Here is a 25,606-nt window from a genome sequence, read left to right as displayed (position 1 = left end):
GCATAAAATGAGGCCTTAGTGTTGAAAACCCAATGAAACGTTGATATTTTTTTCCCGGAAAACGAAAATTTCTATCTCATGAGGGAAGGGGAAGGAACTGAAAACCCAATCTCTCCAAAAGAAAACTATGGTTCATCGCCTTCTTGCTAGCACCTCGATCTGAAACCCAATCTCCTTTTCCTGGGTAATTCAACAAATAATATATAATCCAGAACTTCAAGCCTAACTATGACAAGTTAATAAGGAGTAGACTCTTCTTCCAAATAATACACATCAGAAAGACTAAAATGAAATAACTTTGAGCTATCAAATCAAGTATAGAGAATATAGAAGCATTACTTATCTTATATATGCTCCATCTCACTTAAATGACTTCACACCGAATATGGGGGAGAAATATCAGTGAGTTGACATAACTCTCTTGGTAAATCAGTATCATCCTTCAATAGTTCAATGTTAATAATGTAAAGCATAAAGAGCATGGAAAATAGCGGATTGGTGTAAATGTAGACCGATATTATCAGATTCCATAAACTTGGAACTGGATTGAGAAACTTTGAGCTATGAGCCTCTCATGCTCTTGAGTCTCGACCATGAAGGTGTTCATAATTCTACTTCAGAGGCTGCAGAGTTTGTGCATAAAAGAGAGTCATATACAATAGAATCGAGGCGATTGATCTTCTTCATAATCTCGCAGAACTTCTCAACTCTAACAGGGTCATTATTTTCCTCAAAATATGCTAGAAACATCTTGACGGTTTCATCCATAGGGAACCAACTTTTTTTCTTAGGATTTTCCTTGCTGGCACCCATCTCCAAATACTTCAGAGCGGAATCTATCTGCGAATTTTTTATATGGAAATTTGTGAATGCATCGAAAGTCCTTAAGTTGGGTTCAACACCTTGTTTCAACACATTCTCATAAAGCAAATTTGCTTCTTCAATCATATTTCTGTTGAGATAGGACTCTATCATCACATTTGAAATTTTGATGTCATAGAATTTACAGCCTGATTCCCATTCTCTAAAACACTTTTCAAGGGTTTCCAAGTCCCCCAGTTTGGATAGAGCCAAAAGCGTGATGAGATAGCTAATCTTGCTGGGAGTTGGGAAAACTTTCTTTAATAATTCCCATGCGCGATCGACTCCTGACGGATTAGAAGCTTTCTCATACAATGTGATTAAGGAATGGAAAGCCTCACGGTCGTGCATATCTTCCATTTTCTCCATTTTTTGGAGAGTATCATTCGCCTTATCAAGGCACCCGGTATTGATATATATCCCAGCTAGGTTTCCATATGTGAACCAGTCAAACTTTACCTGCTGCTTTTCCATCTTTTCAAGAACGTCCTCAACTGATACTATATCCTTCATTGAAGCATAACTGTTCATCAACTGATTATAGGTGTACAAATCAGCTGCAACATTTCTCTGCTCCATTTCTTGAACTAGTGCAGAGACTTTTCCAGGCTGGCCATTGTTTAAATGAAGAGATATCACATTGTTATAATTTAAGGTAGATGTAAAATTGAGCTCTTTCATCTTCTCAAAAAGCTTCAAAACTTTATCAACCTTTTTCTGCCTGCAATAACAGCTGAGAAGTGCTCCATAAGTTTTAATAGTTTTTTCAGATTCTTGCAGGCTGTCGAAATACTTTTCGGCTGAATCTGTGCCCTTTGTCTTGGCCAGAAGGTCTATCCGTATTGCACGATCACCGTTGGTGATCATAATTTTGCTGCTTTCCATCCATTCAGACAGCTGCATTTGGAAGTTTAATGATTAAGACAATATGTCCAAGACGGAAATAGCAGCTTATGCAATTAAAGGGGAAAAAGAAAGAGATCAACTTAGATAAGATAGATAAGACTATCAGATGATTCTTGAAACAAGAGTAGTTTGAATTGCAGCAGTCACTGGAATATAGTAGATATAGCAGACAGTCTAAAAAATTGGACTAACGCAGATCCAAGCAAGTCTTCTGCTCTTCTTTTGCTGTGATTATTAGTAATATATCATAGTCATTTCATTATTAACTGGTCAAAGATCGAGACACTAAAATGAAAACACGATAACACAAGCAATAAATTTGTATGTCAACACAAGTCTAGATTATGATGCATAAACCATATATAGCTTATAACTTTAGCCGTTCTTCTCCAAGCCCAATAAAAGATGTCATACATATACATATTTTTTGGCATAAATAAAGGAACTCGAACATGTCTAGGCTAATTAGTGTCCTTTTAGGAACCAAAGCCTGCTGTACTCCATAGCTTCCAAATCTTAAATCGCATGATAAAGTTAGTCTTGGAGCTGCCAACTGAACACCACAAATTAAAAAAACACACTACCTGCATCTTACCACCAAGTCATCTCTAGTAGGTATTTTTTTTCCAATTCTGCAGCACCTATATTTTCCTATGCATGTAGAACTAGACAATACATTTAGCTTCAATTCTTTGTCCATGTCTTTTCTTTTCCATTCTGGTCAAACCGAGTTCAATTCCACACATAGTTTTTGCAAATGCATTCAGCACTATGCAAGTCACAGAATATTCTCCTGTTTCCTCTTTTATTTGGAGTACAAGTTTCTACTCCTAGCTGACTAGGATCAGTAGTTTATGAGTGAAATTAGCTTGATTTTCGTTTTGCTAGTGAGAGATTTATAGCAGATTAAAGAATTAATTTCTGAAGCAAAAATGTGATATTGGAGACAATAAGTCAACAAGCATATTTATTCGAGACTCCACTAATTGCAAATGTATTGAATGTTTGACAAAACCAGTAAAAGGGTTATGTCTTTCCACTCTGAATCTCAAACAAAGACAAAGGCAATGAAGAATTAGAAAAAACTTACAATTTTTTAATACAGGCTTTTGCTTTTTTGCTTTGTTCAGCTCCAAATAGTTCTGTACTTTGAGTTTAACAGTTTACCTATCTGTAGTTTTTGCATCTTCTTGATGCCTTTTCTAATACATTTTATTACCTCGGGGGAAAAAAAAAACTAGTACAATTTTCTCATGCTAAATGTTCAAGGAAAACTCAGTTGGGTGTGTTTGGCATGAATACATTTACATTAAGAAGTCATTTTTTGGTGTTTGTTTAAAGGAAACACTGATTTCCATAACTCACTTATGGGCGGAAGTCATTTTTCTTAGTATACTTCCCCCATTCTTACTCCATATCACTTGCTCTAGTCAACACTTTTAGGCATTATTATCAATCTTTAATACTCATAAATTTCACCAGAACACTATCCAATTTGCTGACATTATTATGCAGAAAATATTTTCCATTCACCAACCAAACAGTTGAAATGTAAAGATTTTTCAGGAAAACACATCTCCATGGAATGTAAACTTTATCATACAATACTGCGTCCAATTAGCTACTTTGCAAAAGTGAACTAATAATAAATTGATAAATACTTAATCACTTGAATAATAAAAAGACATAATACCTATCACCTTAACTTGGCCTCAATTGACAACTAAACACGAGAATGCACATCTAGACAACTTAACTCGTCTGCATTGTGTCTCCTAGACACCCGACCACTACCAAAAAATCACCATTTTCCCACTGAAATTTCCCCGTGAATGTAGCAGTGTTTTCATACAGAAAAATTAGAAAATTTCCTAGCTTTCAATGGGAACCAGTTTCTTACCATGTGTTTCCTTAGTGAAACGGTTAAGTGCGAATGAGGTGAGAAAATCATGTTTTATAACACAAATTTCAAATTTCCCACTGAATATTAGTGAGAAAAACCTCTATTTTTGGTGGTGGACATAAATTTTGTATTATGCCTGATAAAAGAATAAAGACAGGAAGAGATAAAAGATAGATACCTGAAGGGCAAGATCAAACCTATCGGTTCTACGTAAATGGTTGATACAGTCAATAATATCTAGCTTTCTTAAGGGTTTCCCTTCGTTATGCAATTTGTTTAAAGCATCTTTGAAGTTAGTTTCTGTGTCTGTTCTGTTTAATAGGTCCGACAATTTCCGGCGACCGGCGTTTCTTCGGTTGTATTGGGTAATCGCCGGAGTTGACACCGTCACCGGAGATGTTGCCGGAGTTTCAGTTGAGAAGCATCGGCGATACGACGTCGTTGATCGGAGAAACTTCAAACAGGTAGCTCTGCTCACCATTTTTTTTCCCTGGTGTTTTGAGATGAACAAGAATGGGTGGGTTTAACTAGGGTTTTACTAGAATGAAATGTTTCAATTTTAACAAGTACGGCGTCGTTTGAAGAAAGTACTTGGCCAGTGTTTAACCTAACTCACTCAAAAATTAACCTCCGATTAAACCGCTCCTACCTTTATAGGGCAGAGATCCATATTTTATTTGTCTCTTTTAACCAGCGGGTGCGAATCAGCAACTGTGAAACTAGTTTTGACTTGATGACTGTTTTATTTTTTGCTTTTTTCTTGGACATAGAAGGAGTTGATCCTAGTCGAGGCAAATGGATTTAGGAATTCATATCCGATAAGAGGGTGGATGTAATTTAGCTCGGACAAAGTGAGAGGCAGGATTTCGGTTTTTTTCGATAGACCTCCAGGTCAAAAAAAGTGTAACAAAACAAGATAGTCAGAAAAATAACGACATTATAATAGCAAGATAGACAAAGAGAATGAAGATAACAAGTAGTAGTAGTAGTAAATTTGAAGAATAGGATACGTACGGAAGCTAGGCCATGTTATTAAATAAGAAGAAAAAAAATGAGAAGAGGAACAAACGAAGTAACAATGAGTGATCTTCAAAAAACAAAAGAAGTAACAATGAGTATAGAGGTAGGATCCTAATGTATATGTATACGGTAAAAACCGAAGTAATTCGCATACGGTGAAAAACAAAGTAAATATTGTGGTTGTTCGGTACGAGGCCGAAGAAAAACAAGATCATTAGCCTCGGGTAAGTTCGAAGGACGAGGGCCAAGGAGTTGTGAGTTTTTTCAATTAAATGTCATGAAACCGAGGGTATGTTAATAGGCACGGAAAACTCGAGCCTGAGGGGAAGACAATCGACACAGATTCGGAGTATCCATTACGAGCCAGGTCACACGTCGCCTAACCGCTCCGTGATTTGCGCTGACATCCGTACAGAACCTGTGACATCCGTACGGGGCGCCATTTTATCCATTTTAGGGTTTTCTTAAAAGGTCTTTTTATGGTTGTACAAAGGCTCGTCTATTATTTGCTATAAATAGGGTGAACTCCCTTCATTTTAGGGCGAGTCTTTGATTCATATTCATACTTGTAATCTGAAAAGTAGAGATGAAAGCTTTCTTACTCATTGGCAAAGCTCGGGATAGAGACGTTATTTCAAAGACCGTACCAAATTCACAGAGTCTATATTTCGGTTTCTTAAGTTGTTTTCTCTCTTATTCATCAATATATCGTTTATTATTGCATATTATTATTATACATAAATTACTAATCTAGCCACATATCCTATAAACCACATATAAATTTAATTGTTACCGTTTTAAGGGAAAACAGTTTGGCTCCCACCATGGGGCGTAGGATAATAGTGGTGATTAATTTACAACTCTATCTTTCACTTGTTCTTTGAAAGCTTGTGATTCCAGATAATTTTAAGATGGCGAGCAGCGGTCAATCAGGACACGCGAACAACAACGAACTGATGAGTCATCACGGCGAAAACGACAACAACGGGTTGCCAAACCAGAATGCTCCCCCGGCTGATCCAGTCGATCCAAATGTTGTCAACTCGACCGAGGGCATTAACCAGAATACAGTCAACCAGAACACTGCCAGCAATCCGGCCACAGATCATTTAAATAGCAATAATTCAACAATTTTGCCTCTGGCATGAGCCCGAAAACACCAGATGTCATAGAGGAAATTAACTTACGTTTGATATTTGAAATGTTGCAGGAACAATAGGTGGCTATAGCTCATCTCCAAAAGAAAGACAACAGAACAATATCGGCAGAGCCAAGTTGGGCTACCAAGGCAAGCCGAGAGGAAGATCGGGTCGTTGATAGTGATAACAGATTGGCGTCCGGTGCATCTATCGAGGTCCTAAAAATGCTTGAAGCATTGGCTAAACGGATCGAATCTAATGAGAAAATGGTAGAAACGTACAACTCTCGAGTAGACCAGATCCTGGGGGCACCTCCGATCTTGAAAGGACCGGACTCAAAAAGATACATTCAAAGGCCTTTTCGCGGCCCCGAAGCTGATCTCGAAGAGGTTTAAAATGCCCAATATCCCAAAGTATGATGGAACGACGGACCCACAGGAACATGTGACTTCGTATACTTGTGCCATAAAAGGCAACGACGTTGAAGAAGATGAAATCGAATTAGTGCTACTAAAAAAGTTCGGTGAAACGTTGTCTAAAGGGGCACTGACCTGGTATAACCACCAGCTCGAGCATTCCATCACTTCTTTTGATATGCTCGCAGATGCGTTTATCAAAGCCCATGTCGGAGCCAAGAAGGTACAGGCAAGGAAAGCAGACATCTTCAGAATCACCCAAAGAGATAACGAATTGCTCCGAGAATTCGTGAATAGGTTCCAAAAGGAACGAATGGAACTCCCTCCGGTCCCGGAAGAATGGGCCACCCAATCCTTTACCAAGGGTCTCAACCCCCAAAGCTCTACTGCCTCGTTTAAATTAAAGAAAAACTTGTTGGAGTACGAAGCAGTGACTTGGCCCGATGTTCATAACAGGTGCGAATCCAATATTCGGGTAGAGGATGATCAACTTGAACTTCCCCCAGATCCGATAGGCGGAAGTAAGAATTCTGAAAGGTCGAGAAGGACTTTCGAATCAGAGACGAGCCCATCGAAGGATAGATACCGATCTTATGCTAAACCAGAGAAATCCAGCTTTAGGTCGGAAAGAGGAAAAAACGATCCCAGTCATCATTCGAACAGGAGTGACGGGCGAACTGATCGCGGTCCGAGCAGTCGAGATCTGCTATTGAGAGACGACGCCAGCGGGTCGGTTAACAATGGGAACAACTCGAGATTATCCGAGTACAGCTTCAGTATTAACGTCACAGATCTTGTCTTGGATATTAAGGATGCAAGGTGGCCGAGGCCACTAAGATCCGATCCAGCTCAACGAGATCTAAGCATGATGTGTGAATATCACGGTACTCATGGTCATAGGACCGAGGATTGTCGCCAATTGAGAGAGGAGGTGGCTCGGTTATTAAAAAATGGTCACCTTCGCGAATTCTTAAGTGACTGAGCCAAAGGACATTACAAAGGCAGGGAAAATCACAAACAGGTTGAGCCCATGGAGCCTCAACACGTGATCAATATGATAATCGGAAGAACGGAAATGCCACGAGATCCGATGATGAAGAGGACCAAAGTTTCGGTTGATCGAGAGAAACGGACCAGGGATTATGTACTCGAAGGATCTATTTCCTTCAACGATGAGGATGTAGAGGGCATCATTCACTCCTACAACAATGCTTTGGTAATTTCAATCCTTATTTTTAAATCTCAAGTTAAACGTATTTTATTGATCCAGGTAGTTCGGCCAATATTATCCGATGGAGAGTTGTAGAGCAACTTGGATTGTTGGATCAAATCATGCCGGCGGCTCGGTTCTCAGCGGATTCAACATGGCAAGCGAAACTACTAAGGGAGAAATCTCTTTGCTGGTAAACATCGCCGGGACTATTTAACAACGGTGTTCTATGGCACCAAGGGTGAGATGAAATACAACGCGTTGCTCGACAGACTGTGGATTCATAGCATGAGGGCAGTACCCTTGACATTGCATCAAATATTGAGATTTCTAATCTCGAAAGGGATAAAAACGGTTCGTGGCGAGCAACCCGCGACAAGGGAGATGTTCACAGTCGAAAAAGCACCCCCCTAATCAAAGGGAACCGTCCCTAAAGGCTACTGAACCAAATAAAGGAAAAGACACCAAATAGCAATTACAGAATGGAGGCTCGGCCAATTCGAGTGAAGAAAAGGAAGATATGAGCCTGAACTTCAAAGAAGACGATTTCGGTGTGCCCAGATCGTTCGTGCTACCGGATTATTCGGACGCAACTAAGTCTACCGTAGAAGAGTTGGAACAGATTATCTTGTTTGCGCACCTGCCGGACAGAAAGGTATACCCGGGCACGGGGTTAATCGAGCTCAGGCGTTACCTGAAGGGCAAGATAGATACCTGAAGGGCAAGACCAAACCTATTAGTTCTATGTATTATACTAATTGAACATTTTAATATGTACTTTTAAATTTGAATTAAATAAAAGTATTAACTTAATTGAAGTCTTTCATAATAGATATTTAAAATAATTTCTCTCCGTAAAATAATATTGATAGTAAACGTTTCATTGATACTTGTCCTTTTCAGTAATTTGTTGATACTTGTCCTTTTCAGTAATTTGACACTCAAAAGCATTTTTTTAAGAAGATTAGACAAATACAATCTGTTTATTAAAAGGAGTCAAAAGCACTTTTTAAATAAATTAGCTAAACACAAACTACTTCTCTCCAAAAATACTTTAAAAAAAAACAATTCTCAAATAAGCCGTTTTTAGCTGCTAGGCTCTAAGTTGCGGATGGGTTTAACTAGGGTTTTACGAGAATGAAATGTTTCTGTTTTAATTAGCATGACGTTGGAGAAAGAACTTCCGAGTTTTTAACCTAACTAATTCAAAATTTAACATCACCATTTAAGATGAAGTTGAAAAATGCAAAAGTTAACCAAAATGACATAACTAGGACTACAGATTTCTGGAAAATAACCAATACATAATTTTATTTTATTTTTTTGTCAGAAAGATGAAATTTTATAGCATGACATTGGTCATATATTACTATATAACTTATTGGTATGGGTTCTATAAGTTTTCAATTAAAAAAAAAGTCTGCATATAATTTGAATTTTTCAGAGGATATTAGGGAGACTCAGTGAAATTTCCACTGTTATTTCAGCACGAAGATGTACTAATTTACCACTGAATCGTAAATTGCGAATTTTGTTACTTCTATAACTATTCAATTAACTTTTACTCCTTTTTTTGTAAACTCTATGTCACCAAAAAATTTAATGTAGTGAAAAAGGCTGTATAATTTATGTTTTACTTATCTAAGCGTGTTCTTTTCCATTATTATATCCAAGATTTCCAGCTTATATTTTATTGTTCGATATTTTCTCTTTTAAATCTTTCACCGTAATTTATTGTTTAAAAGTCTGAGAGCAATTGACAAGGTGACTTCATTATTTTAGATGCTTATCGATAGTATTTAAAGTTTTAGTTTAAACATTGGTGGGAAAAAGTTGAAATTTATTAAGTTTGAGGTGTGAAGACACTACAAACATTTCTCGCACTAATTACTAGTCAATAAGCATAGAGGTAGAATTATTTTGGTTCCTAGTGTAGAACTTTTATGTATTTTGGTTAAATAATTTTTTATTTGAAAGTTCGATTAATCCAATTTTACATGCATAAACTCCATTAAAAGAAAAGCGTTTATTATCAGAACATTTTTCTTTTCGAGGCTTGAAAATGAGGTTAAATATAAAGGTAGAATTATTTTGGTCCTTAATATAAAACTTTGACATTATTGATTTTTAAAGTTTACAAAAGTGGTTACCTTCATTCCAAGATTAGGAAAAGTACAAAACCGTTAAAATTAATTGTAGCAGTAAACAAGTAAGGGACTGTTTAATTTTTATGTTAGTCAGGTGGGGATTATAATTCTAGAATTGTTTGTGTGGTGATTAATAATGAAAAATTATTATGGATTAATTACTTTTGAAAAAAACATATTTACGTCTTTAAATAGTTTAATATTCGTATTGTTAATAAATGTATTCTTATTTTACATAATATGCATAAAATATACATAAACATAACTTAATACGTGTATTATCTAAACAACGTTTTTTTTGTTTGTTTGGCAATTGAAAGAGACTTTATTAATTACCAAGTGCTGGAAATACAAAGCCAAGGAAGAGAGAATCCTATTTCGCCCTTCTCAAAATCAACGGAAAAAAATGCCCTCGAACCGTGAAATTTGGTACAAAAATCCCCTCCATTTATCTTTGCGCTCTAAAATGTCCTCCGTTTACAAGAATATTGGCTAGTCAGTGGTGGCTCGATGGGCCATTAGGATGAGCGGTGTTAAGATGGTGGTTTTAATGCAGGTTTTGGGCTATTTCAATAGAGGAAAGGATGGTGGAGATTAATGGTGGCTCACCGGCGGGGACAAATGTTATTCGAGAGTAAACTTAAAGTTTACAGCCTCAATTAGATATTATTCGAGTGTAAACTTAAATTTTACAAAAGTCATTCCAAGGAGCAGGAAAAGCAAAGTAATTCCTAACAAGTGATTTCTCTACTTTCTCTTATGATTGAGGTGTTAATTGACGAAATCAACAGGCATGTCGATCAAATGTTTGAATTGTGAAGAACCGCTCTATAAAGTAACAAGTTATGATATAAGCAAATGTAAGACTAATTTGCATTGCAAATTTATAGCCTGTTTGACGAAGCTTATTTTCTCCCCAAAAGTAATTATTTTTTCAATAATGCTTATTGAAAAAAAGTGAGGTGTTTGACCAAGCTTTTGAGAGAAAATAAGTGTTTTTACGGAGTAACAAAAGCAGTTTTTCAGAAGCTAAAAAAACAGTTTTTACCCAAAAGAATTTTTTTGAAAAGTACTTTTGAGAAAAATATAAATAGAAGCGCTTTTTAAAAGCTTGGTCAAACACTAATGACTGCTCAAAAGTGTTTTTTTAATTAATTGGCCAAACACAAACTGCTTTTCGCCAAAAGTGTTTTTTTGAAAAGTACTTTTTAAAATAAGCTGATTTTAGAACCTTGGCCAACATGCTATTAGTCATGCTAAGAAAATTGAAGTTGAATTGAGATTAAATGGGATTATGGCGTCTAAATTGTAAATGCAATCAAGTTGGAAATTTAGGCTAAACGTTCCATGAAAATAGTATGTCGGATAAAGATCTGCGCATATGATCAGAACAAGATTGTCAAAATAGAGAAGTGTTATGTGACAAAAGGTACCTATCAAAATGAAAAATAGGTTATATAAAGCAATTATAAGACAAAAAGGTGTTATATGGAATAAGTGTGGGACCACTAATGTATAACATATCTAGGAGATGATATTAATGAGATGCATATGCTAAGAATGGATGTGTGGTCATTCGAGATTAGATACAATTGCAAATGACTACATTCAAAAGAAGCTGCAAGTAGCAAAAATCGAGAATAAAAAGGAGAGAAGGTGGCTTACGTTCATACGGTCATGTCCTTTTGTCGATCTCTAGATTCACCCGATTTTAGGTGCGAAATCATGGTGAATTAAGGTATTAAAAGGAGATGAGTAAACTTAAAATCACTTGAAAGGAAGTTATCTCCGTAAATCTTCAATCTCTTAATTCATCCCAACATAACAAAAGATGGGGCGCAAGTAAAGAAAATATTTACATATAGGATACTTATTAGTTCAGACAATGTTTTAGTCTCGTTATCCTGTCTTATTAGTAGTCGCATTATCGCAGTATAATTTCTTGTGCTCTGATTTCTGCTATTATCTGTTATTTCCTGTGCTTTGATTATCCTATGTTATCTGTGTCGCTTGCATTATTTCATTTCCATATCGCTTTGAATCTCTTAGCCTTATCTGACCTCTTTTTATGCTTTTTCTTTATTGAGCCGAGGGTCTTTCGGAAACAGCCGTCCTACCTTGGTAGGAATAAGGTCTGCGTACACTCTACCCTCCCCAGACCCCACGTTGTGGGATTTCACTGGGTTGTTGTTGTTGTTGTAATGTTTTAGTCATATCAGTACATTCACTTCAGGTAAGGAGTAACAAATATGGCCCAAAAGCTTATGGCCCATCAACGGAAAATCTAATAGGTCAGACACAAGATAATTTCATATTGAGTTGATTTTTAGCCCATCCAACATAACTTTGCCACATTTTCCTCTGGGGTACCTAAACCGAGGGTTGTACCTATTGGATACCTAAACTCCTCTGAATTTGTACCCATTGAATACCTTTTTCACAATAATCAGCAAAATTAAGAGAGTGTATTACACTCTCTATGACATGGCTACTTTGTCCAATGAGAATGTGACACGTGACACTTTAGTAAAATAAATCAAAAATATATTTAAAACTTTTTTTTAATTACCCCAAACAACCCCCCCCCCCCCCTCCCCCAATGCACTTCTTCTTCCCCACCGAACCCCATACCACCGCCCACCGGCGCCGGCACAACTCCCACTGGCTGCACCCCCCATTTCACCTTCTTCCCAACTAGTAACCATTTTCCCCATCCCATTTCCCACAATTACGAGGGGCAAGAACGGACTTTCACCCGAAAAAAATAATTAATTTGTGTCAATCTTGCCGGAAAAAATGGAGCTTCGCCAGAAATTTTTGAGACTTAAATCTGATACATATTCCAAATGAACAAAATACAAAGAAACTAAAAAAAAAAAAAAATAGAAGAAGTCGAATCGAGAGAGATGATGGGAATAGAGGGGTGAGAAAATAGTTGGATGGAAGAATTGAGGAGGAAGATCGGTCCAGTTGTCTTCCTCCTTTTTTTAAGTTAATTTTTATGAACAAAATATAAAGAAACTAAAAAAAAATAAAAAAATTGAAGAAGACAAAGTGGAGAAGACGAAGAGGGAAGGAGGGGAGCTGAAGAGTGGACCAATGTTTTTTCTTCTTCTTAATTTTAATTAAAGTCAAAAGGTGAGTTTTTAATGAAAACAAGAAAAAGAAAAGTCAAAAGGTGAGTTTTTAATCAAAAAAAGAAAAAGAAAATTAACATTTAAGAGTGGCCCACACGTCCAAGGAAAGTGTGCTTCACTTTTTTTGCCACATCAGCAAAAAGTACCCAATGGGTACAAATTCAGAGAATTTTAGGTACCAAATAAGTACAACTCTCGGTTTAAGTGCTTCAATGAAAAATGTGGCAAAATTTAGGGCTATCTACGACTTTTGCCTTTTTAATTCTTTAAGAGCATGTATGGCGACCATTGAGAATATCATTCTGAATCTTGGAAATTGCTTATTGTTTTTTCTATGAGAGAATAGTTAGCGTAGATGAATTTTTTTACTTTACTGCGGTGATTTAATTTTGATGGTATTTGATTCCATTTCTTTTTGTCTCAAATAGTAAATTTACTTTAACTTCCGAGTTAGTTTTTGAAATGTGCAATGAATTCTCATAATCGGACATCTGATTTCTATTAATGTATGTATAGTGTTAACCACAATGCATTAAAACTATGTCCACTTTTAGCAGAAAAGAATCAGTTATAAAAATTGGGACGAGTTAGGCGGGTCATGATTCAACCTATTTCAGTATTTTTTTTGCCCTTCAAAGGAGCTAATCTTTAATTTTTGCCCTCAAATTGCCAGTCTTTGATTTTTCCCTTCGCCTAAAAAAGTGAACGAAAATACTCCAAGGTTTTGGGTTCGAACCCTCGCTCAGTTAAAAAAAAAAATCATAAGGCAAGGCTTCGCGAAAATTCAGCCTTTAAGGCAAACTTTTGCCTTGCGAAATTTTGCAAGGCTGAATTTTTTGTTTTTGACTTTGCTGGAATTCTATAAAAGCTAGGCCCTAACTTTCACCCAAATAGGCTTAATTTTTCTGCGAAACTCTGCCTTGTGATTATTTTTTTACTGAGCCTAATTTGCACCCAAAACTTTGAAATATTTTAAGCGAAGGACAATAATTTAAGACCAGCAATTTGAGAGGAAACAATTAAAAGACCACCGCCGAACAAGGACAATCCGCGGAAAAAAATGATCCATATTAATCTCAAATAGCCCAATTCATATCGAAGCCCTAAATAATGCAGCCCAAACCTTATTTTTCTCAACAGCCCAAGCCTTATTTCCCTTCCCGTAATTTTTTTTCCCACTATAAACCTCTTCTTATAAACCCTAAACCTAACACATTTGCTCACAGGAGAAACGAAGCGAAATTCGTAGCAACTGTGTAGAATGACGTTGTATCTATTGTACGAGTCGGCGTCTGGTTATGGGTTGTTCTTGGCTCATGGTATTGATGAAATTGGTCAGAACACTGAGGCTGTTAGGAACTCTATTACTGACCTTGTTCGCTTTGGCAAAGTAGTAAAGATTGAAGCTTTTAACCCTTTTGAATCTGCACTTGATGCTCTCAATCAATGCAACGCTGTTTCTGAAGGTTCATATTTTTTTTTTTGCTTCTGTATGACTTTTGTGTGAATGCATGTGTGGTTTTACCTCTATTATGTTAATGGGGTTTAAATTTTTCTGAGTTAGTGATATTGTGGTGCATGCTGTTGAAAGTCTCATATTTTTTGTGTTTTTATCCCTTAAGAAAGCTACTCACTCTTAGGGCTTACAACTTCCTGAAAAAAAGAAGTTGTTCTTTAATATATAAAACTCTACTTATTTATACAAAGTTAAAATTGGAAGAAAAAAAAGGGTTATTACTTACTATCTTGATTTTGTAAGGATAAAAACACCACTTATTATGAAACGAGAGAGTATATCTTTTCGTGTTCCAAGATTTTCATGCGGTCAAACAATTATGCTTTTGATATATTTTTGTGTTGCATTAGCTAAGTATTTATGCACCAAAATTACCAATGACGAATTTAGAAGCTGAAAATATGTTGTTTTTAAGTTTTATTCACTGGATATGTTGTGCAATGTATCGAATTTTTTGCACTATTGGTGTGATTTTACTGCTACTAGAATTAACCTACTTTAGTTTCCAGGTCCAATCCTCATTTACTATTAATTGTTACTTTTAGTTGGGTTTTAAGTAACTGGATAGTGTTAAAATGCTGAGAAATGTGGTTGAAGCAATGGTCTGTCAGGCCGAGCTATTTGATGTACTTTATTTTTCATTTTTCCTCAGTTTTGTTTGTTAGTTTATTGTGCTGACCGGATTTTTTGAATTGGTGTTCCAGGCCGAATGACTGAGGAGCTACAGAACTTCTTGGAGCGTAGTCTCCCAAAAGTCAAGGAGGGTAAGAAAGCTAAGTTCAGTTTAGGAGTGGCAGATTCTAAGCTTGGGTCTCATATCCATGAAGTAACTAAGATTCCATGCCAATGTAACGGGTTTGTTGAAGAGATTTTGCGTGGAGTACGATCGCATTTTGGGAAGTTCATTGAAAACCTAAAGGTTTATTTTCTCCCTTTGCTTGCCAAACAATTTATCCTTGCCTTAGTTCACTTTGAAGTATCCCTAGTTTTGTTTTTATCTCATCTGTTCGAGTGGCTTGGGCCTTTAATTGATATTTTGGCCTTTGTTTGGGATAAAAAAAGGAACAGCAAACAGGCAGTTGAGCCTTGTTATTCACTATTCTTTATTGCTTGATTATCTAACATAGGCCAATCAGGAGTATATATCTTAAACCAGTGTATATCTTAAAAGTTTAAAACATTCTCAGATATGTGAACTCCTACTTATTATTTTGCAATTTTTCTTGTAGCCCGGTGATTTGGAGAAAGCCCAACTTGGTCTGAGTCACAGTTACAGCAGAGCAAAGGTCAAGTTCAATGTTAATCGTGTTGACAATATGGTTACTCAGGCAATTGTCCTACTTGATACTCTTGATAAAGATATAAATACCTTTGCCATGAGAGTCAGGTATGTTTCTTCTTTGCCTTATCTCGACTCATATGTTCTCAGTATTAACACGATACAGACGACGTGCCATACCATAATCAGATTGGTACTAATGTAAACTTACATTGCTGATGCTTGGTTTGTAGTTTTCGTGTCTTCAAATGAATATGTGTTTGTATGACATGCGTGTAATTGCATGGAGAGTCTGATGCATGCTTGGAACTTCCTTGCCGTTTCTCTATCAGTTCAACTTATCTCAGTAACAGATAATATATTTCAAAAAATATTTAGGCCACTATTTGGTATCAGATCCGATGTTCTTGCGTCTGCATGGCTTTCTGGAATATGGATGAAACATATGTTTGTTTGAAGGCCACTCTCAATCTCATTCTATTTTGATTCCTGAATTGAATACATATTGATGCAGAGAATGGTACTCTTGGCATTTCCCGGAGTTGGTCAAGATTGTCAATGACAATTACCTATATGCCAGAGTTGTGAAATTTGTTGATGACAAATCCCAATTGTCTGAAGACAAAATTTCAGCACTGACCGAAATAGTTGGAGATGAAGATAAAGCAAAAGAAATTGTAGAAGCAGCAAAAGCATCCATGGGTATAATATTAACCTTTTACAAGTCATGGAAAAGATGCCTATTCCTTCTGTTAACTCGTTTGGTTCTAATTCCCAGGCCAGGATTTGTCGCCAGTTGACATGATTAATGTCAACCTATTTGCACAGAGGGTAATGGACCTTGTTGAATACAGGAAGAATCTTTATGATTATCTGGTTGCCAAAATGAACGACATAGCACCAAATTTGGCTGCTCTGATTGGTGAAGTTGTGGGTGCTCGCTTAATTTCTCATGCTGGCAGTCTCACAAATTTGGCAAAGTGCCCTTCTTCTACCCTTCAGATCCTTGGTGCTGAGAAGGCACTATTCAGGTAATCTGCTCTTATGAATTTTAGTTTGCACTTGCTCATTGTCTCATGTCAGGTTTGCTTCATTCAGCTACACATGATACCAACATTTTGTCTAATCACATTCTAAGTGTCACTTCCTATCATTTTGTTTCAGGGCCTTGAAAACCAAAGGGAATACGCCAAAATATGGACTCATATTCCATTCTTCATTCATTGGCCGTGCCTCTGCAAAAAACAAAGGTCGAATGGCTCGTTATCTCGCAAACAAGTGTTCTATTGCTTCTCGTCTCGACTGTTTCTTAGGTCAGTGTCTTACAGACTAGAGGCCAACATTTCTGTCACTTCATTACCTAATGGTTTTCATACAAGATTTTGTTTCTTCGTTTTTTTCGTTCTCACTTCCTTTCCCGTATTTGTCTACAGATAACAGTACTACTACTTTTGGAGAGAAACTCCGTGAACAAGTTGAGGAGCGCCTAGACTTTTATGACAAGGGGGTTGCACCACGAAAAAACCTAGATGTGATGAAATCTGCTATTGAAACAGTCCAAGACAAAGGTGAGTTTTGGGAGCATGATGCTAGGTTTCATATTGAGTTACAATCTCTACACTGGACATACTAAACGTAACACAATGAAATGCTCATTTCCTAAGATATAAGGAGAATATATAGAGCCCGTTTGGATTGACTTATAAGCTGTTTTCAGCTTTTTTGAGTGTTTGGCTGGTCAGCTTAAAGTCATTTTGTGCTTAAAATAAGCTCAAAAAAATAATTGGGCCCATTTGACTTAGCTTATCTAAAGCAGCTTATAAGCTGTAAGCCAAAAAAAAATTAGTTAGACTATCCCAACTTTTTTTTTTTTAGCTTATAAGCTGTATTGCAGCTTATACGCATAAGTCCATCCAAACAGGCTCATAGACTTAATGTTGTTCAAATAGATGGAATTGGTACAAGTATACCTGAATGGTGCACATTCTTGACAACTTGTTGCTAGTATAATAAAAGTTTTGAATGTTGTGTCATGCTTCTCTTGTACTTGCTCAGTAAATGCTATTAGGCTTTATCTGCATGCATTATTAAAGATGGATTAAATGTATGTTTATTGGCTGAACATCAGTTTCAATTAATTCCTAGAATTTTCGTTGGATATACATATTTTGGCTTCCGCATTGGGTATCTATCAACCATTTGTTGTGTGCTGCAGACACAGAAATGGACGTCGATGAGACTTCCGCAAAGAAAAGCAAGAAAAAGAAATCCAAAGTTGAGACAGTGGAATATGCTCAACCCATGATTGAGGACACAAATGGCGATGCCTCCGAAGAACCAAAGCCCGAAAAGAAGAAGAAGGAGAAACGGAAATCAGAACAGGAGGCAGAGCATGAAGAGGATCAGACTGTTGATAACGCAAATGGTGTGCATGAGGATGGAACAGCGAAGAAGAAGAAGAAAAAGAAGAAAAAGGAGGAAAATGGAGAGGAACTCCAAGCTGCAGTTGAAAGTAAAAAGAAGAAAAAGAAGTCCAAAGTCCAAGATGATGAATAAATGTACAATTTTTCCAACCTTGGTCTTGACGTTCTTCCTCACCTCTTCAAAATAGTGCTTGTATGCCCACCCACACCCCCTTTTTCTATTCGTAGGTTCTTCCAGTTTTGCTTTGTGAACGAAGTTAGTATTGCTAGAGAGCTATGTACCAAACTCTCATCTTCGTTATTAATATCAGAAAATCAGAATGGCCTTACTGTGATTGCTTTCCTTTGATGTGGGTTGGTTCCCCTGGATTTATTTTTAGTGTATGTCCTTTGTATTCCAGATTTAAGCATACAAGCATCTTTTGTCACAGGGATATCTTTTGAGATCTGGATATGGGCATTGAAAGTTACTTTTATGCATTATCGTTCAAGCTCCTTGACCTCAAAATCAAGCAGTATCTACCTGTCCTTCAATCAATTTGTTTCAGTAGTGGTGCAGTTCATGTATGAATTAGAAGTTCCTTTGTTTTCTGCTTTCCGGGACATCTATCTCACGTAACATGTCTTGATCTGAGTTTTGGTAATACGTATCATAGATAGAAGTCTACTCGTGTAACTGGATTCCAGCAGCATCAATTACTTTTTAATTGGTCTTCTCCATTTTGCTAAATTTATGCGCAAGCTGTCTAGTTTTCGGTGGAAAACAAATTTACCCAGTTTGTGTTGTATCCTAATTCCCATGCCTTTAGTAATTGGAATAGATCTCCAAGCTATAAACCAAACGATGACTGCAAAAACATACTTCTAATGTGTGGTATAAGAGGAATATAGGCATGTCCAGAGAGTACATTGATGATGATAACAATTGATTGCCCCATAGAAGCTGATGTCCGTGGGTGCGCGCGCTTCTCCATTTCTTTCTGGATTGTATTTTCTCCTCCATTTCTTTCTGGATTGTTGTTTCTCCTCCATCAAAAGATTCCTCGTGTTCTTCGCTTAAGGACATGAATTCCTTGTGTGTACATTCAGAACATATTGGACAGACATGGAGGCTCAAGCTTAAAAGCAGAATACAGATGAAAAAGAAGAAGCTAGAAAGTCCAACCTAGTTAAAGCCTCCAAAGTTTATTTGAAATTCATCATGGCTAGACATATAAACATATTTCTTACTTTGATATGCATTTTGAGTGTGTATAATGAAATGTAATTGCCTATTAGTAGGTTCCTAGTTACAGTCCGACATATTTCTCTTCAGTGCCATCTCCATAAAGGGCTCATGAGCAGCACGTATGGAACGATAAGTAGGAGGAAGCCGAACAGAACAAGTATTCTTCGAGCTAGTATCTCCCAAAACATCATCCCAGAATGGATTAACAATATCTCTCTCTCCACTTGCATCTTCGCAGCTTGGTTCTCCTAGCACTTTTGGCTCTTCACCATGCAGAATTTTGATCCCAAACTCCATAACTGTGATTCCATCTCCTGAGGTAACTGTGACCTCTATACCATCATCACTACTCAACTGATTCTCAAGTTTCCAATGGCTTAACCACGTCATTCCCTTCTTCCCTTCTGGAACTCCGTAGAACAAGGGCTGGTAAGACCATTTCAAACTCCGAGTTAAGTTATTAACTGTAATGCATGGGCAGTCAAAAGTTGATTCATATGGTTTATTTTGCACTGGCCGATAACGAAGGGGTCTTCCTTGAGCTTTGCGCATGGGAAGTTGAGCTATTCTTGGAGACGGAGTTAGGCGTGGGGGACGGAGAATGCTTGGTGAGAGCCCAATCGTGGAACGCTTGTACGCAATACAAAAACTCAAGCCTTCGATTCTGGAATTACAGGTAGGCACTTTGAAGGATGTGCGTGATTCTTTTGTAAACTTTGAGCTAAACCAAGAAGGAACATGTTCACCTGGAAGAAAAGTGCTAAAGACACCTGGTTGGTACAGTCCCTGCAAAAAAATAACCCATAAACATTTATAAGTTCTTGTCTATGTGAATATTCCAGGTGTGTGCTCACAAAAGACGAAAAAAGACGAGCAAGATAAAGTGAAAATAAAATATCATATCCTTTATAACTAATTAAGCATTTGCATATGTTGCATTTAAGAGAAGATACGCCTGTATAGGTAGCAGGACATACCTGAAGAACAACTTTCTTCGTCTTCCTTGATGGAGTCCAACCTTTACCGTGTATTCGGTAGTAACTCAGTATATTAGATGTAAGATTGATCATGACATTGTCCATAGGAGCCAAGTTCCACAAGCCCAACTTGCAAAGCATCTCTGCTTCAGTATTTCTCAAGGGTTCTAACTTGAAATTTCCGTCTATTTCAACTAATTCAACGCAATTTGACACAAGCAAATCCTTCAGTCTAGATGATTTAGATTGATATGATATTTTCTCTAACAACCTGCAGTTAGTAACATTAAGATGTTCTATACTGGGAAGCCCTAAGAGCGACTTGAGCTTTCCACAGCTTTCCACTTCTAGCTTCTGAAGTCTAGTAAGATAAGTTATGCCCTTTGGTAGACTGCAAAATTTATTTTGGCTCAAATCTAAGTTTTGCAATAAGGAGAGGCTACTGAAAGCAACTGGAAAAGCATCGTCAGATAGATTGCATTTGGCAAGGCTCAAAGTAACCAAAGAATTAGGTAAACTAATATGTGAAACTTTAGGACATATTGTCCCCTTCCACATCCAGGATCGAAGGAATCCATACCATGGTTGGACCTCTTCTGCAGTAGAAATCATTTCGTGAACTGCAATTTCATCAGCATTCAGCTCTCTCAGCGAATCCATTTTATCCAGATCCATCGGTACATATTCAAGATTTGAGCAACCAGAGATATTTAGTGTCTCCAGACATTTTAGCATGCAAATGCTATCTGGAAGTCTCTGCAGATTTTTGCAATTTTTGAGGTTCAACAGAGTAAGTGATTCTAGACATCCGATGGTCTCATGAAGCTCAATCAAGCTTGTACAATATCGAAGGATCAATTTCTCAAGATTGGGGAGTCCGGAAAAATCAGGTGTTCTTAGAAGCTCGTAGGAATGGCTGAGATCGAAAATTTTCAGATATTTAAGGAACTGAATGACAAAGATAGAAATGAAAACCGTGTTAGATAAAACTAAGTTAGTTTCTTCTACACCTTAAAGAATGAAGCATATTATCAACACACCTTGACTCCATGCCAAATTTTCCTCAAGCTGCTACGTTGTAATTCAATCACTACAAGGCTCTCTAGAGGAAAATCAATTGGCACGCATTCTAGTTGCAGCTCTGACCAGCGCAACCATCTTAATCTCTTAGGAAAAACATCAAAAGATCCTTGAAGCTCAACGTGATCGAATTGGAGCAGTCTTAACTTTTGCATATTTGCAAATACATCTGTTTCCAAAATCAGCTCATTTGTTACTTCTTTGGCATCTGCCAAATGCCGTGGAGAAAAACCAAACCTTTTCTGTTTGAATTGACCTCTCTCAGGATTAGAATATTTGAGAAAGTTTTTTGCTTTGTGTTTCTTGAAATCAATGGCGGAAAAGCTTGAGTTAACTATGTCATTCTCCATGAGCATATCCATGTCGAGGATAATGCCCTGAATTGTTTGAGTGGCCTGTTCAGATAGAGGACAGAAAATGATGAGTAAAGGCAAGTAGGCATTAAGAAGGGAATGACAAAAAAAGAAGATGATGAACATAACCAGTCCTGAGAGGAAGAAGAAATAGTTAGCTCAATAAATGAAAATTTACAAATATTGCTGGTTCAAGAATATATAACTGTGAAGCAAAGGTACTCCTCATCTTCAACCCATTTTATTGAACTTAATTGAGAACTATGTTAACTACTGAATCAACATGAATAGCGCTAGTTTTAGCAAAGGATAAGCTATCAGTGAAAATCAACTTAATTCCCTTGAATTGTTACTTTAAGAGACATATAAGAGAGCATTCCTTACACGGTTCTGGATTAAGACATTAAAGGAATCCTTCGAACGCCACAGTCTAGAGCGTTTCCCAGGCTCGGCTGGTGATTCTTGACGAACAATGTTTCTTCCCATATCTCGAATCATTTGATGCATAATCAACCTGTTAGACGTACTAACTTTTATAAAATTTCTGTCAATGAGATTCTCAATTCCGATTACAGTGTAAAAGTTGCACCTATTGAGAATAGCTATTGCTAGATCTCTGTCCTCCCCAACGAAAAAGCAAGCTAGGTGGAGAAATAAATTTTTATCATGATCATCCTCCAGAGATTCGTAACTTATTGTTAGTTTCCTGATAATTTGATGATTCGGAATTGTTTCCAGTTTCTGTATTGTACTTCTCCAAATATCCATGTTTCTTCCTGCCAAAGTAGCACCTAGAACTTCAAGTGCTAATGGAAGCCCTCCACAATGGATTGCTACTTGTTCAGAAAACACTTCAAAGCCTTTAATAGGACAATGTTGACCAAATGCATGCCAACTTAAGAGCTCAACCGATTCGTCTCTATTCAAAGCTTCAATCTCATAAAGCTTATGCACATCAACAGGCCTAAGCAATCTCTTGTTCCTAGTTGTCACAATGACTTTACTTCCGGGGTATAACAAGTCCTTCATTTCCAGTAAAGCATCCAATTGATCACGGTTATCTACATCATCAAGAACAAGAAGGATTCTTTTACAACTTGCAGCATCTCTCATCTCAGCCATTCCCTCGTCCACAGAAAAGATAGGTTTCTGCTTTCTTTTGCAAATATCAGAAAGAAATTGCCTTTGAAGAGTAACTAAACCTTTACGGTGTGTTGAATTTTCTCTAATCTTGGACAAAAAGCTGCTACCATCAAACTTACTGAAGTTCAAATTATACACATACTTTGCCATTGTTGTCTTGCCTATCCCACCGAAGCCAGAAATAACAAGAGTGTCAACATCAATAGATCCATCCTCTAGCCATGAGTTGATCTTTTCAACACGCCGCTCTATTCCTATCAGATGAGGGCAAACATACAGGACTGGCCTGCTCAGTTTATTCTCAACCACTTTAAGGATCTTCTGGATGAATTTGGACTCATGTCTGAAATGTTTTAACAAAAATCACGCAGCATGAATGATCGGAACACAGAAGCCTAATAGAGTGTACATAAATTGTTATCAGAAAGACTAAGGGAAAGACATCTTAAGCAATTATAATAAAGATAATGGTATAGAAAAGTCTAACATAGATTAAAACTTCTCCTTAGTTCAAAAGGAAATGAAGAGAGAAGAATTGATGTCATAAAGCAGAGAAAATTGAAGTACCAACTTGTTTAGAGGAACTTCCTCTTATCCCATTCCCTCTTGGAGAGGGGGAGGAGTGTTTTACTTGGTTAACAGTCAAACTTCAACTTTTAGAACTCTAGCATTTTGATTTAGAACGTTTACGAATGAAGCACCAAATTATATTTAGCAATGTTTAATTCCTCTATTCTTCTAATTAGGATTGCTCCCCAATCAAATACATTTTCTCAGTTAATTGTCATAAATCATCATCGTCATGTTTCAACTTTAACAAAGTAGACATTTGTGTTTAAAAGAAACTCATAATCGTCGATGAAGCATTGCTCAAGTGTATTTAAAGTTAGTGAACTTACCCATCAGCTTGGTTCTGTAAGACCATTCCTCCCAAATCTGCAACTTCTTTGAGTGCTTCCCTCCATTTTCTAACCATAGCTTTCCACTCATTTCCACTTTCATGCCTATCAAATGCTTCACCAATTCTCCCCTTTTGTTTCCTAACATCAGAAGGATCCACATGGTAAAATATGGGAAGAACTGCACGCCTTGATATCCTTTTACAATCCAAGATCATTACTAACTCATCAAGACACAAACTTGAAGACACATAATCATTTGAGAAGATTATAATTGAAACCCCTGATTCTTTAATACCCTTTTGCAATTCCAACTTGATTTCTTCTCTTCCCTCATTTTCATCACCACTTCGAAATGTTGCAAATCCTGCTCCCAGCAGAGCTTCATAGAGATGATCTGCAAAAGTATTTCCAGTGTCTTTGCCTTTGAAACTCAAGAACACTTGAGACTTTAGTTCAGTAGCCATAGAACAAAGCTCAAGAAACTGGAATTAAGGATTTTAGGCTGTCAAAATTAACACATAAAGTTTACATAAAGAAGGGGGAAGAAGGAAAGTCAACGTTTTGACAGGAGAAAAAACATAGTCTCATGATTTGACTTCTTGATGCATTACGCAGCTTTGGTACATAGTTTGTGAATGAGAAGAGCCTGTTTGGATACGCTTATGCCTAAAGCTCCAAATAGCTTATAAGTTAAAAAAAAATAAGTTGGGTAGTCTAACTTATTTTTTTTTTGGCTTATAAGCTGTTTTCAGCTTATAAGCTGCTTTAGATAAGCTAAGTCAAATGAGCCCAATTATTTTTTTGAGCTTATTTTAAACACAAAATGACTTTAAGCTGGCCAGCCAAACACTCAAAAAAACTGAAAACAGCTCATAAGCAACTTATAAACCAATCCAAACGGGCTCTTATTACAATCTTTACATACTACTGATATAATTTAACTTTTGCAAAGATGTGATGCAAATAAAAAAGAAATGCATATAATAGGAGGCAAATTGTATAACACATTGAATAACATGAACAACATTGCGTGGTTAGGAGGCCAAATGTAAAAAAAAAATAAAAAAAAAATACATGATAGTAATATGTAAATTGAAAAATAGTACTTTGATGGTACAAAATACAAAGAACTCTAAAATGCATTAAATTATTTAGGCCAACCGATTTTTATGATTCAAATAAACATGGCCTGCTTAAATTAATCACCGCCTTTCTTACTCTATTTTTTTCCCCTTCCTTAATGATGCAAACTAATTTTCACTGTCTTAATTAATTTATTCGTCACACTGCTAAAGTTGGGAGCAAATTATTTCAGAATACTACAACAATAACATATCCAGTGTAATTTCACAAAGTGGATCTGGAGAGGGCAGAGTGTAAGCAGACTTTACCTTGGAGGTAGAGAGACTGTTTCCGGTAAACTCTCGGCACAAGAACAAGTAACTCAATGCAGTATAAAATGTCATGGCAAAATACTACAAAAACATGATAAGGTACTATGAAATAAAGGTTGTAGCTATTACAAACCAATACGATAATAGACATACAAGAAATAAGAGAAAGTAGTAGAAATCGAACGACAAAAAACTATAAGAGTAACACTACGAACTAGTATGAACGAATACGTAGGACGAAACACAACTACCTACTACTCTTCTACCCTAATTCGTATCTGTCATAGTCTCCTATCTAAAGTCATGTACTTGACAAACTGGACCTTCGCCATATCCTATCTAATTACCTTCCCCTAATACTTTTTCGACCTATCTGTACTTCTCTTTAAAACCCTCTATAGCCCTAATACTTATTTCAGAATGAATATTATTATTATGATTTGATTTTTTTCTAAAAAAATAAAATGACATAAGCACCCGTTTTACTTATACAATCGAACATAAGTCATCAAGTATATTCAATGACACTACAATATTGTGAATAGTTCCAGCATGTTATATATTTGGTAGTA

The 25,606-nt window shown here is 36.7% G+C and overlaps 4 protein-coding genes across 6 annotated transcripts; 2 read left to right on the top strand and 2 right to left on the bottom strand.

The window, feature by feature from the left end:
* Window positions 1-21: 21 nt before the first annotated feature.
* Window positions 22-4,514, bottom strand: LOC132598450 (pentatricopeptide repeat-containing protein At4g01990, mitochondrial-like). 2 transcript variants are annotated; one of them, XR_009566575.1, is made up of 3 exons: window positions 3,849-4,514; window positions 340-1,758; window positions 22-180 (listed from the first exon to the last, which is right to left on the bottom strand). XR_009566575.1 is itself a non-coding variant. In XM_060311316.1 (2 exons), the coding sequence occupies exons 1-2, from the start codon at window positions 4,149-4,151 to the stop codon at window positions 604-606; spliced, it is 1,458 nt and encodes a 485-aa protein (XP_060167299.1). In that variant the 5' UTR covers window positions 4,152-4,514; the 3' UTR covers window positions 161-603. The 2 variants fall into 2 exon arrangements, 1 of the variants encoding a protein (XP_060167299.1); XM_060311316.1 differs by having other exon boundaries at window positions 161-1,758.
* A 1,711-nt stretch (window positions 4,515-6,225) lies between these two features.
* Window positions 6,226-7,227, top strand: LOC132644560 (uncharacterized). Its single transcript, XM_060361151.1, has one exon. It carries the CDS (start codon window positions 6,226-6,228, stop codon window positions 7,225-7,227), a length of 1,002 nt encoding a protein of 333 aa, XP_060217134.1.
* Window positions 7,228-13,940: 6,713 nt separating this feature from the next.
* LOC132598448 (nucleolar protein 56-like) lies at window positions 13,941-18,292 on the top strand. Its single transcript, XM_060311315.1, has 8 exons — window positions 13,941-14,205; window positions 14,960-15,174; window positions 15,485-15,642; window positions 16,049-16,236; window positions 16,313-16,565; window positions 16,699-16,847; window positions 16,968-17,102; window positions 17,750-18,292. Exons 1-8 carry the CDS (start codon window positions 14,001-14,003, stop codon window positions 18,088-18,090), a joined length of 1,644 nt encoding a protein of 547 aa, XP_060167298.1. The 5' UTR covers window positions 13,941-14,000; the 3' UTR covers window positions 18,091-18,292.
* Window positions 18,293-18,815: 523 nt separating this feature from the next.
* LOC132598447 (disease resistance protein RUN1-like) lies at window positions 18,816-24,381 on the bottom strand. Of its 2 annotated transcripts, none has more exons than XM_060311313.1 (5): window positions 23,638-24,381; window positions 21,980-23,081; window positions 21,203-21,637; window positions 20,163-21,110; window positions 18,816-19,971 (listed from the first exon to the last, which is right to left on the bottom strand). In XM_060311313.1, exons 1-5 carry the CDS (start codon window positions 24,102-24,104, stop codon window positions 19,243-19,245), a joined length of 3,681 nt encoding a protein of 1,226 aa, XP_060167296.1. In that variant the 5' UTR covers window positions 24,105-24,381; the 3' UTR covers window positions 18,816-19,242. The 2 variants fall into 2 exon arrangements, with proteins under 2 accessions (XP_060167296.1, XP_060167297.1); XM_060311314.1 differs by having other exon boundaries at window positions 21,980-23,133; window positions 23,638-23,768.
* Window positions 24,382-25,606: the final 1,225 nt, after the last annotated feature.

Source organism: Lycium barbarum, chromosome 6 (assembly GCF_019175385.1).
Source record: "Lycium barbarum isolate Lr01 chromosome 6, ASM1917538v2, whole genome shotgun sequence".
Classification (NCBI taxonomy): Eukaryota; Viridiplantae; Streptophyta; class Magnoliopsida; order Solanales; family Solanaceae; genus Lycium; species Lycium barbarum.
Note: the sequence above shows the minus strand (reverse complement) of the source record. Positions and strands in the feature narration are given on the sequence as shown.